This window comes from Tursiops truncatus, chromosome 7 (assembly GCF_011762595.2).
Source record: "Tursiops truncatus isolate mTurTru1 chromosome 7, mTurTru1.mat.Y, whole genome shotgun sequence".
NCBI classification, from domain to species: Eukaryota; Metazoa; Chordata; class Mammalia; order Artiodactyla; family Delphinidae; genus Tursiops; species Tursiops truncatus.
This window is the reverse complement of record NC_047040.1, coordinates 59897346-59910572: the sequence shown is the minus strand read 5'-3', so window position 1 is coordinate 59910572 and position 13227 is coordinate 59897346. Positions and strand designations below refer to the sequence as shown.

At 39.5% G+C, this 13227-nt stretch overlaps 1 protein-coding gene across 3 annotated transcripts in view; it reads left to right on the top strand.

Moving 5' to 3' along the window:
• The window catches only part of PDK1 (pyruvate dehydrogenase kinase 1), a 34059-nt gene extending 23637 nt beyond the window's left edge, over positions 1-10422 (top strand). The window contains exons 9-12 of one of the 3 annotated variants that reach the window (XR_002173811.3): positions 1758-1868; positions 5497-5610; positions 7726-8001; positions 8861-10422. Coding sequence is in view for 2 of the 3 variants with exons in the window: in XM_019922745.3 (XP_019778304.1) it covers positions 1758-1868; positions 5497-5610; positions 7726-7866 (366 nt within the window). In the remaining variant the exon portion in view is untranslated. Of the gene's footprint in view, positions 1-1757; positions 1869-5496; positions 5611-7725 lie in introns of all 3 variants that reach the window. The other 2 variants (XM_019922745.3, XM_019922746.3) reach the window with 2 other exon arrangements.
• The last annotated feature ends 2805 nt before the right edge of the window (positions 10423-13227 follow it).

Genomic DNA, 13227 nt, shown 5'->3' with positions numbered 1-13227 from the left:
CTTCTCAGAGTCACCCCTGGCCTTTCTTTTCCACTCTGCGTTTATCATACTAACCTACGGCTAGAAATCACTTCTTGTTTCATACCTGCTGGATTGCTGTAGTGTTTCTGACCAAAAGGTTAAGGAAAATCAGGAAATATTTATTGAAGTGTACCTTTTTATCTTAGTATCTAATGTGTTGTTTACTTAATATTTATAGAACCACACTTGACTCATGTTACCAGTAAATGTGCAGCAGAGCATTAAATTAAAGGATGAATAATTAACAAATTGATGGATCTCAGAAAATACCCAGAGCCCTTCATTCATCTTACTAAAATAAATCTCTTCACAGGGCTTGAATTCATAGCCAAGAACAATTTCAAGCATAATGCTACATATATAAGTTCTTAATAAAGTGCTTGTATATTTTTATACTGTAGTTATCTAATTATAGACATCAGAGGCCAGTCTTCAAATGATATTTCAAAGCAGATTTGTATTTGAAAAATTAAAATAGCTATGAATTTCCATTGTGAGAGTAATAGATGTACACATAAATATTTTTAGAGACTATATAAAAACTCAGCTGTAAGCCATTCAAATTGGCTTTTTAATACATATCATTCCATACAGTTTTTATCTGTATATCTATACACATGTTAAAAGCAGGTTTGTATATCACAACCATGTTAATATTATAGATAGAATCAATTTAGATTTTGTGACAAGGGAAAATGGCTAAAGTAGATTAAAAGATAAGCTGTACGATAGCTAGGAAAAAAGTCCATGTTAACTGAAGGAAAACAATGAAGACAATCTAAATAAATCACTAAATTCAATCTACCATATGATTTGAGTTGGAAAATGACATAAGAACAATGTAAAGAATTGTGTCCTTTATAACTCACCACAGAGTTGTCTGGGAGACTGTGCTGTGAAATTACTTGTAGATGAGACTCTAAAACACAATGAAATGGTTCTGTTTTTTTCCTCCCTGAAAATGGAAATTATACTTTTATTTCCATAACAGAGGTAATTGTGGGAAAAAATTAAGAAACTAAAACCCCAAAAGAAGAAAGTCACTCATAATTCCATTGACAATTATATTTCATTAGACTTCTTTATAATTTTTGCAGAATTAGAATGTCATAAATGCTTCTCCATTTTTTTTTTGCTACTTAACAATATTTTATGAGCCTCTCATGCCAGTACATACAGTTCTACCTAATATTTAGTGGCGAAATAGTATTCTGTTTAGAATGTATGTTAGTTTACTTAAATAGCCCCCTATTGAGGTGGTAATCCAGTTTTAGCTGTTCTACACAGTACTGTCATGGACATTCTCATACGTACTTAGCATGCTTTTCGGATTATTTTCTCAGGATAAACGTTGTGTCAAAGGGTACATGCATGTTTCATCTGGTTGCCAAACTGCCTGTTAGAAAGGAATTACAAATTTATTGTTACATCCAAGATAAGCTAAGCCTTTGCCCCATTGTGTGCTGTACTGCATCATTAGTGTGACTGCAATAATTACAGAAAGCCACAGCATTGAAATTTGTATTACAGTGGAGTTCCTTATGTCTTAGAATTCTACATATTAGAGGGGTTAAGTCCAGCAGTGATGGAAATGTTTACATTCGCAACTTGTATCACGTGGTATTCATTTTGGAAAGCAGAGCTTTTCAGCCAGCAGTTAAATGGTGACACAGCATGTGTTGGTATTTTGCTGTTTCTTGGACTTGGTGACAGGCCATGATCCTTTATTACCTTAGATGAGTGACCGAGGAGGTGGTGTTCCTCTGAGGAAAATTGACCGACTCTTCAACTACATGTATTCAACTGCACCCCGGCCTCGTGTTGAGACGTCCCGAGCAGTGCCCTTGGTATGTGATCAAGAAATTGTGAAGCAGGTTTTTGTGACTAGTCATAAAATAATTTACCACATAAATCAGTTAAGCCATTGTGTAGGTGTCACCACAAGGACGAAATGAAGCTATTAGGGGGGGAAAACCCCACTTTCCTCTAAATTTGTAGTTTTAAAAATGCTCTTTTTTAAAATGATAAGAGCATAGGACAAGGAGTATGGTTTTAGAGTTCTTGTTGCCAAGGTTAATAGTGGTGTGTCAGTAGTTTCCATGTGGTAAACCACATTTTGATATACTATCTCTAATGTGAAGCCTAAATTACCAGCTTTACTAGTACTTGGTTTAATCTTCAGTGTTTGGGTTTTTTTTTCCCCTCAAGTACTTGTAATTAGAAAGATTACATGTTTGAGACTGAGAAGTATGACTAGAGCTCTGATCAGTTTATTTGCCAACCTGAAAATGGCTCAAATGATAATGGCGTTAATAGGTTTTTTAACTGATCATAGTCACCTATGTTCAAGTTTTAATAAGGTTAGCTTTTGAATGGTCCTCCAACACCCAGAAGAGCACTTTGCCAAATCTCTTACCTGTAATTCTGGAAAAACTCTTGTTCTTCTGGGCTTTGAAGGTTCTCTGGCATATACACTGGAGTTATACTGTAATGTGATTAAAAACAGTATAAGATGGGTCTATTTTAGACTCTTTCCTAGGAAGTTACTAAAAGGACTTCATTCTAATTGCACAGCACATTCTACTTACACAGCACAGATTCTGTAGCTACAACTGTAATACAGTTCATGTCTTACCAAACTTTTAAAATGATTGCCCTAGGAATGTGCTTTTCAAGTTGAGATATGGGTAGGCCATGTGCCGTGGGACAGAAAAGGTCAGATAAACACCAGTATCTTCTTAGATTCTGATTTTACTCTAAGAAGTGGAGAAAAGGGATATGGTGCTTTTGTAGTGAACAGACATTGTAGAATTTTTGTGGAGAGCAGCATAGTGTACTAGTCCAGACTCTGAATCTAAACTGTCTGGTCCATTCTCAGCTCTACTACATCCTAGCTGTGTAGCCTTGGGAATATTTTTGACCTTTCAATACCATAGTTCCCCCGGCTTTAAATTTCGAATTATGGACTTCCCTGGTGGTCCAATAGTTAAGACTCCGTGCTTCCACTGCAGGGGGTACGGGTTTGATCCCTGATTGGGGAACTAAAATCCTACATGCAGCGTGGTGTGGCCAAAAAAAAAAAAAAAAAAAAAAATCGAATTATTATAAAGATTGAGTTAATATATCTAAAATGCTTTTTATAGTACCTGGCACACAGTAAATGCCATGTAAGTGTTTGTTTAGGATGCAAAATTTACTTGAATTTTTAAGAAAACAGGAGGCTTGATGTGGCGCAGGCTGCCCCTACACCTACACAGCCTTACCGAGGGTAGGCCTATTGTTAAGCTTTTACATAGCCTCATTCCTGATGTCATGACCCCTTTGTAAGTGGACCCAGTAGGCAAGCACTGGCGCAGCTGGGGAAAGGCTGCTTGACCTCCACAGGAGTGGTCATCAGGTCATACCTGATTACTGAGAGCTTCCTCCACGTGATGCCTTCCGGTGGGCATCTACATGGATGGAATGTCTTCATGCTGTAAGCCTGTTCAGAGAGGACTGTCCACATTTCCCTCTTCCAGACCTTCTCTGTTAATCCAGTTTTGTTCTTTCCAAGTCTCTGACCAGCCAGCCCATTTGCCACTGCCCATGGTCCATGTAGGTGTTCCACTTTGAATTCCACCCACTGGTAGGATTTGCTTTCACTCCTGTCTTTCAGGCCCGGCCCTGAGAGAGGCTGTAGTGAAAAGGCAGTCCACTTTGGCTGGTGTGGGACACTGTGTAGATCCAGCAGTGGACCAGGCCCATGCTGTTTTACTTTTATGTTAACTACTTACAGGGGAAGCCTGATGGGTCCACAGGTGTGGTAGGTTCAGGGAGAGGCAGTGATAAAGTAGATCAGGTACCATGGGATCCTGAGCCACCTGCTCATGCAGTTTTCTTGGGGCCATTTCTAGAGCCACTTAATGTGTCAATCAGGGCCCCACCTGGAAAGAGATAATTATAATTATAATCCAAGGAAGGCTTATCTACGAAGAGACAAATTATAGGAATAGGGGTGGGACAGCACAGGAATCCTGGCTAGGAGCAGCAGAGCTGTCACCACCCTGACTCAAGGGGAGAAGGAGAAGTTAGAACCCAGAAGGGAAAGTTGCAGAGCAGCTGCTTACTCTCCAGGGACCCAGCCTGCCCAGGGGAAGCAACCTCAGTGAGAAAGAAGCAGGGGATGAATACCCTGACTTGACTCCCTTGGAACTCCTACTGGGTTCCCCATTGGCTAAACCTACTGGAACCAGAGGGCACAGAAATCCACTGACATCTGTTCAGGTCAGCCTCCCAGGGCAAGGAGAAATGTGGAGAATGGATAGTTGATTTGGAGGGGTAAACAGAAACTCTGGTTTAAAAAAATCAAGTAATAAATGATAGAGGTAGATAAGGCCAGAGCCTGGATTTGTTAATAGCAGATTCCTGAATCCACATACACTCTTTACTGAAGTACTATATGGAATGTCATTGAACATCTGAGTTGGTGATAAGACCCTTTTTTACATTTATCCAAATGTTCTTCTTTGTATTAAAGAATTGGTAGGATTTATCCAGGTAAAGATGGCCATTCCAGATACTGGGAACAGAATGAACAGACACAGATGTGAAAAATAACATGATCTGTTTGAGGGACTAAGGAGGAGATTTACTTCAGCTGGACTGGAAAGTGGGTGGACAGACCTGATCTTACAGTCTTGAAAGCTCTTTTTTAGAAGCTTGGATTTTTAGGCAGTGGGTCTGGATGATGGGGGTGGGGAGGGTTTTGGGGTGCTTCAAAGATTTTTAAGCAGGGTAAGTGACCTGTCAGTGAGAATTAAAAGAGAACTATTAGGGATCTCTTCAGGTTCAGAACACGGGCTGCAGTTCATGGTGTGAGGCCATGACATATATCTGTTAGGCTGCCACCAGGCTCTTTCTACCTTTGCTCCCGAGAGAGGCCATGTTTTATGTAGTATCACCGAAAGCGGTATTGGGATGCTCTGGAGCAGGGCAAGAAAGAAGAGAAACGTGCTTCTTCTAGACCCCCACAGGTCATTTTATACAAATAAGACGAATGAGGAATTTTAAATGACCAGAGGGAAGCCGTCTAATGCAGTACTCAACTGGGCTGCAGCTTGATCTTTTTTTTTTTTTTTTTTTTTTTTTTTTTTTGCGGTACGCGGACCTCGCACCGCTGTGGCCTCTCCCGTTGCGGAGCACAGGCTCCGGACGCGCAGGCCCAGCGGCCACGGCCCACGGGCCCAGCCACTCCGTGGCATGCGGGATCCTCCCGGACCGGGGCACGAACCCGCGTCCCCTGCATCGGCAGGCGGACTCTCAAACACTGTGCCACCAGGGAAGCCCAGCTTGATCATTTTTAATACTTAAGTATTAACTGATCTTTTAGATGCGGGCTCTGATAGCTCTGGGATACTCCAATAACGTTTATTTTAATTAGAGAAGTGTTTCAGTGTGTGGCTTTCCGAATAGAATTTCATTTTTCTCATCAAACAGGCTGGTTTTGGTTACGGATTGCCCATATCACGCCTTTATGCACAGTACTTCCAAGGAGACCTAAAGCTGTATTCCCTAGAGGGCTATGGGACAGATGCAGTTATCTACATTAAGGTAATGACTATAGTCTTCTGGACTTAATGATACTTCTTTGATTATAAGATGCCAGCATTTAACTGTAATGAAATTTTCTTCTACCTCGTGCTATTATAACAAGGATCTCCTCTGCTTTGACAAATGATCTCTTTGACTGTGGGTAAGAAACGCTCGACTATAATGATCAGGGCTTTGTTAATAGAAAAAAAACTGGGTTAAAGTGGGGCTTCAAAAACTTATGTTAAAATTAAATTTGTAAGATAAGACACATGAATTGACATTGATTCACCAGCCTTTTGATGTACTTGCTGAGGCCTTTCATTTGCATATGGGTCTGCAGATTGAAGTTTCAATTGTCTTTCTTGCAGAAGCTATACTTACAATACCTTGTTTTGGTTTCTTTAATCAAAGAAATAGCCAAGTGCATAATCCTTGTTGATTATTATGCATTTCCTTACAGTTGTCTTCTGATTTGACAGCAATTTTTATGTGGCTTTCCTTCATGAGTCTTTATGAAACATTCATCTTAGTTTTCAAAGAACCCCCCCCCCCCCGCCCATTTTTTGTGCTTTGTTAAAAGCAATACTTAGATTAAATTACAATGACAGATTTAAGTATATTAACAGATTTAGGAACAATTACAGGTGACTCTTGGTAAGCACATAGCTCACCTGGTGGAAACAGACTTGCCTGGGTTGTTCCCTGTGTTTATCTGACAAATCAGTATAAATTACAGGGATAGAAAGCCCTGGGTTAGTTCAGCGGTGAGCTGTTGGTACCTAATTTTTTAGCGACGCTAGTTTCTTGTTCTGGCCACTAGATGGCACCTATTTTATAGGAAATGCTAAAGACTTTACATTAGAAAAAGTAAAAATTGTCTGAAAAGGTTAAGTTCTTTCAAGATAATTATCTTTTTTTAAACCATCTCAATTGTGAGGAACTTAAAAACATTGCCTTCATGATGCCCTTTTTATCATCAAATGTAACATTTTTGTTTGAGTCTATAGATCAAGGAGTTCCAGCATAAAGAGAATATGATGTATAGGTGAAAGGTCTCTAGCTCCATTTTGGAAAAAAATAGAATACATGAAGTCTTATAGAATAATTAAGGTCCTTCCTTCCTATTATTGGAATGAAACTTCCAGTTCAATATTTTCTACATCTTGGGGAATACCTGTGGCTTAAGGTTGAAATCCTACCAAAATATCCTAATTTGAAGATAATGAGGAACATAGTTTATCTCAGTGATACACAGGAAGCTGAAATAGAACGGTGAATTAATCGTGATAATATGTTGGAAACATGAAATTACAATCAGCCCTCTGTATCCCTGGGTTCCATATCCATAGATCCGAACACGACTAAAAAATATTCGAAGAAAAAAGGAATTCCAGAAAGTTGCAAAAAGCAGAACTTGAATTTGCTGCACATCAGCAACTATTTACATAATATCTACGTCACATTTGTATAGCATTTACATTGTATTAGCTATTATAATTAATCTAGAGATGATTTAAAGTATACAGGAGGATATTTAAAGGTTATACATAGATACTACAGCATTTTATATAAGCAACTTGAGCATGGGCAGACTTTGGTATGCATGCGGGGGTGGGGGGTGATACAGAGGGTCAGCTATGCATGATGCAGAAATCATGTACAGAAATCATGCTGTAACTAAAATTAGTGTGACTTTAATGTAGGAGAAGACACAGGATCAAACCCAGATTTCATTAAGTGATTGTACAATTACGTATGTTAAGGTACATATGTGAATTTTTATGCTTTTACACTTAACTGACTTTTTCAGTTAACCAACTTCTGTTTGTCATGTTTTATAAGAATGTCTGTCACACGTGTGTCAAACTTCAATCCAGCAGCTCCCAGGCTGGCTGGAGAATTACCGCAAGCAATAAACTCAACATGCACATCAAGCAGTTGCCATGGGCTTAGTAAATAACACGTTTCAAAGATGTGCTCTATTTTAAAATGTATGTAGATGGTCTTATGTTTGATAAAATACAAATCCAATGAAGTATTGTTTAATTTGTAGTAACCTTTTGGCCACTGTAGATTTTCTCAAATAATGCATTCCAAAAAAATGCCTGATTTAGGTCCTGCTTTGACTTTCAGGCTCTGTCAACAGAATCAATAGAAAGACTCCCGGTATATAACAAAGCTGCCTGGAAGCATTACAACACCAACCACGAGGCTGACGACTGGTGTGTTCCCAGCAGAGAACCGAAAGACATGACGACATTCCGCAGTGCCTAGACACACTTGGGACCCCTGGAAAATCCAGATGTGTTTTTTTATTAAATTTGGAAGGGATGGTGTTCAGAACTACACTATACCAAATACTTCATGTGTCGTTTTCACAGTTAACTGTTTGGGTAGATAGAATAAGTGGTAAGTTAAATTCCTCTTATGCCCATTAAATCTCCTAAAGGATGAAGTTGTACCTATTTTACACTTAAATTTTCACAGTTAATTGAACATTTTTAAACAACTGTAGTTCTGGTCAACTTTCTCTTTACAGTAGACTTCAGAAGCGTAGAAGTCTTTGGGTTTCTACAGGAAGCTGTGTAGTTTTGTAGTTTTTTAAGAAATACTTTTATGTCTGCTAGAAACATTTCCTTAATATCGATTAGTCAGTTAGCCACCTTTCTGTTTTAGAGGAGTTCTGCCAGCCTTTATTTAGTAATGACAGATGTAATAAGATGATTTACAGATTTACATGACTGACTACAATTAAAGCAGTAAACAGTTGCCCTGTTAAGTGTAGAACCAGCCACCTTTCAGCATCTACATGCATTGTCTTCACTCTGAAGTTAATTTATCGTGTTTTAATTTTATTGCAAAGGATTGTAATGATTGATTTCCTATGGAACTAAACCAAGATCATGGGCAATCTACTTTGAATATGCTTATGATTAATGCAATGGGAAATTTTTATACTAAAACCTAACAGCTGCTAAAATTCTAAATTGAATTTAAGAAATTGAGGGCAGAAGAGTGAGTCGCAAAAACTGTACTAAAGATTGTTGAGATTACCTGGGGGGTGCTTTTGAGAAAGTTTTTCTTGAGTCCTACTCCAGACAGAAGCAGACTCTGCGGCTGGAGTCCAGGAATCTCAGTTTTTATAACACTTCCTAGACCAGTCTGATGCCTCACCTAGTTAGGAAGCCACGCTTTTAAAGTGAGTAATGATGATACCACACTTGCTAACATAACAGATCTTTATATTTTGGTTTTCACCTATTGAAAGGTCAGACTTCTAGACTCTGGTGCAATTAGAAGCATAATTGGAAGCAAGAGACAATTTGGCTACAGAAGAAGAGTCAGGTAACCAAAGGATTAGAACCGTAAATGCACAGGTATTGACAAAAAACATGTTATGAAAAATATCTATACTTCATCAGGAAAAAGTCACCTTGGGCTTATCACCTTCAAATGTTTGCATTCGAATGTTAATTTATAATGTACAAATTTTTGGTATATTCAGTATATTATAACTCTGTTAGGCTTTAAGACAGAGATACGAAACAGGTGGTATCATCTTCGTTTTTGAGACTCAGAGTATAGCCCAAAGCTGCCCAGAATTGGCGTGAGGGCTCAAGCTGTATCTGCTGATCACTGTCAGCCGCCTGGTCTAAGAGACCATGAAAGTCAGGAGACTAAGTTGTTAGTCTTACCTCATCTTTTAAGGTGACAGGGAAGTACACTGAAAATAAATTTTAAAGTAAGATTTTAAATGTTTAAAGAACAGCTTTACTACTTAAATGGGGAACTTTATCTGGTAAATACATTGAGTTGAAACAGCTCATTCTCAAAAGGATTATGTAAGCTTAACAGTGCTATACAAATTTGTAAATTAGAAGGGATGTTAAAGGGCCGTTAGCCCAGGACTCTCACATAAGAGATGAGGATCCTGAAACTCGGGGTGTGTGGGGTTTGCCCAGGGCTGATTAGCTGATGTGACCAAATGTTGGAAAAAGATCTTTTACCTGTTACTCCTTAACTATGGATTTTATGATAAACAATGGGATACGCTAGTGGATGATTTATATTAGTTCAGTGTGTCACAGTTTTTTTAGCTTAAAATTACACTTTTCTTATAATGATGAAATAGTTTCGAATCCTTTGAATCAAAGTATTCACTTTCTTTCCTAAATGAGACATTTGTACAACTGACATAAATTTGATATTTTTACTTAATGATCCACCCACCCACACACAAAATTAAAATTTCTTTCTTTATTTAAGAGCTAAGAAATTGTATTTTCAAAGGAAGAATGAAATCTTTTCCTTTAGCTTCTTTTTAAGGTATAATGGCTTTTTCACTTTGTTACTGTGGTAAGGGACACAAAGTTACATACAGAAATATTTGGGGGAATGCTTTCTCTTAGTTGGTTTTAAATTATTGTGCTACTTGAAAAGTTTTTAGATTCTTATACTATTTTCCCCCACCAGCATTTAATATGATGCCATGTAGATTTTAAAAACATACTGAAAGATAAGAAATGGATACTAAGTGATTTTTGTAACCTGGGCATTTAATGAATATGCCAACATTTTTTTTAGGAAGAATCACAAAAAGTATTCTGCCCTGTACTTAAAGTACTAGCTGGCTTTAGATGTCTTCATACTTAATGGTAATCACTTTCTTGCACTGTGAAGTTTTTACATGAAGATGTTGAAGTGGCAGTCTACCCTATTATTTTATAAAATGTTTTGTGTATGGCAATAAACTGAAAACATGGATCAACTCTTATTCTGAAAATAAATTGACCAATTGTTTTTTAAAATAAAGGTCTCTTTCATCATCAAGGGTCAGCTTTCTGTAAACATTCAAAAAGTCGAAGCTACGTGGCTCACAGTGCACCTCACTATGCTTGGTAGAGGAAGTGTTTAGATTTCCACCGTGTATATTCTAATCGCCAAAGCAGGCAGTCGTTTGTATGGTTTGAGTTATGCTAGATTTTCATTATCCAAACAGCCACAGATGACTGACTTACTGCATAAATGAACATCTTCTCTTATGTGATTTTCAAGAGGTTATGTTAGTATACTCTTTGAATAACTTTTCACAATATAAGTAATATAGGAAAAGCCTTAATTTAACCAGCATTACTGTGTGCTTGTACCAGCCGAAAGTCAAAATTAAACTCCTCTAGTCAAAGACAGGTTCCTGTCCTGTTCCTGATGAATGGGATATGGCCATCAATCTTCCCTTCATTATTAAAGCCAACAAGTTCCATAAAAGGACTGCATAGGTAAAGAACCAGGGAAACAGACTACTAGTGTTAGGGTCCCTTTGTGGCCTTGTGAACAGCCAATCAGAAAGGAAGCCAAAAAAAAAAAAAAACAACCAATTTGTTTGCATCTTCAATTGCTGTGCCATAAATGTGAAGTTTTAAACAGATGAGTAATCAGGGTTGAGTTAAGCTGGTTTGCAAATACTGTATATGATTAACTTCTGGCCCCCAAAATTAAATTTTCTTATAGTCAAACTGAATGCACTTGAAAAAATGTGGCGTGAAGTATTTTATGTATGGCAAAAAAGAACGCACTGCTGGTTTGCTTAGTCCTGGCTTTCTTAAATTACTGCACCTTTTGTTCTGTTTACACGTTTGGAAATAATTAGGTATATACTACCCACTCTTCACGTCTCTTCAGCAGTCATTAACCATAGGCTTTTAATAGCGAGAGACAAGACTGCCAGCTTTTTCAAATTTATGACATGAGATGACCATAAAGTTGGGTGGCCATGAGATTCTATACTATTATAGATATAAAACCATTTGGGGGAAGGAGGATCAAGATGGTGGAGTAGGAGGATGTGGAGCTCACCTACCGCCATAAACACATCAAAAATACACCTGCATGTGGAACAATTCACACATAAAACCAACTGGAAACTGGCAGAAGATCTCTTACACAACTAAAGCTGCAGAAAAGATTTTCCATGTAATTGGGTAGGACCAAACACATAAAAAAAAGGCATCAGGATGGGACCAGCACCCCTGGGAGGGATCTGTGAAGGAGGAAAGGTCCCCACGGGCAGGCTCTCACTCTGGGGAGCCCCCTTGCCTGCTGGGAGGTCTGCTGGGAGAGGCTGGAGTGGCCTGGACTCTGATTGCAGGGAGTGTGTGCATGCTGACTTACCTAGCAATCAGGGCGGAGGGAGACCAGTACTGACAGCTGCCACCTCCTGCCCTTCCCAGTCCCAAAGGCGTGCAGAGCAGGGCTGCTAGAACGCACAGTGGGAAGGTGCTGAATCTCGGGCAGATAGGCCCTGGGATAGGACTCTGTCTAACTGCATGGAGACAGCCTGGAGGGCCTGGGGTATGGTCTAGGCCAAATCTCAGAGCTCATTGTCAGCACGTGAACAGCGGGGCACAGGTCCAGCATTGGAACCCACTGCCAGCACACACACACAGTGGTGCCACAGAGACGCATCTCTCTGTGCAGACAGTCCCTGGCGAGGAATACATAGCAGTTTGTTTCCCCGTGGGAGCTTTCCAGTTCCACCCACGCCACACTGTAACCTGGGGCCAGATCTAGGGCGGACAGGTCCTGGGAGAGGCCTGTCATGGAGGCAGCCCAAGTCCCAGGCAGCAGCACAAACACCTCCATTCCTGCAGCAACAGCACCAGCCCACCCCATACTGCAGCCTAGTACTAGGTCTGGGATGAACGTAACGGAGAAAGCGACGCGACCTTGGGCTGCTTCCAGGCAGAACTGAACGTACCTGCATGGGCAGCACATAGGTTTGCTGTGACCACAGGGGCCTCACTTGCTTCAGCGATCATCTCCTTTGAGACACAGCACACACTTCAGGGCGATGAAGCCTTATCAAACCTAATCCTCAAGGCTTCTACTCCCAACAACCAGGCAGCAAACCCGATCCCTGACAGGGAGCCTCAGAGCAAAGAGGAGGCCCAAGTGAAGGCTCTGGACACCACAACACCAATCACACCCACTATCAAGGGAATAATGGCCTTAAGGAAATACGTGACTGGCCTCCATACCAAAACCAGCCCTTGCACCAAAAATATTGGACTCACAGTCTTACCCAGGGATGTTCCCACATAAAAACACCCCTTCCAGACCACAGTAGATAACTTTCTCTGTCTCTGATTTTAGGAGAAACAGTTAAGTAAATGAAAAAGAGGAACTACTCCCAATTAAAAGAACACGAGAAATCTCCTGAAAGAATTAATGAAACAGACTTCAGTCTACTAGACCCTGAGTTCAAAAAGGAGGTAATAAAAATGCTGAAGGAATTAAGAAAGAGTATCGATAGAAATGCAGATCACTGTAACATGGAACTAGAAACTCTAAAGAGGAGCCAATCAAAATTAGACAATTCAATCACCAGGATAAAAACCAGTCTAGAAGCAATGAATAGCAGACTAAATAACACAGGATGAATAAGTGATCTGGAAGATAAAATAATGGAAATCACCCCATCAGAACAGCAGACAGAAAGACCAATGGGGAAAAAAATGAAAGCAACAGACATGATCTATGGGATAATATAAAGCGTGCCAACCTACACATAATAGGGGTTCCACAAGGAGAAGTTAGAGAGGAGGGGATCAAAAATGTATTTGAAGAAATTAGGTTTGG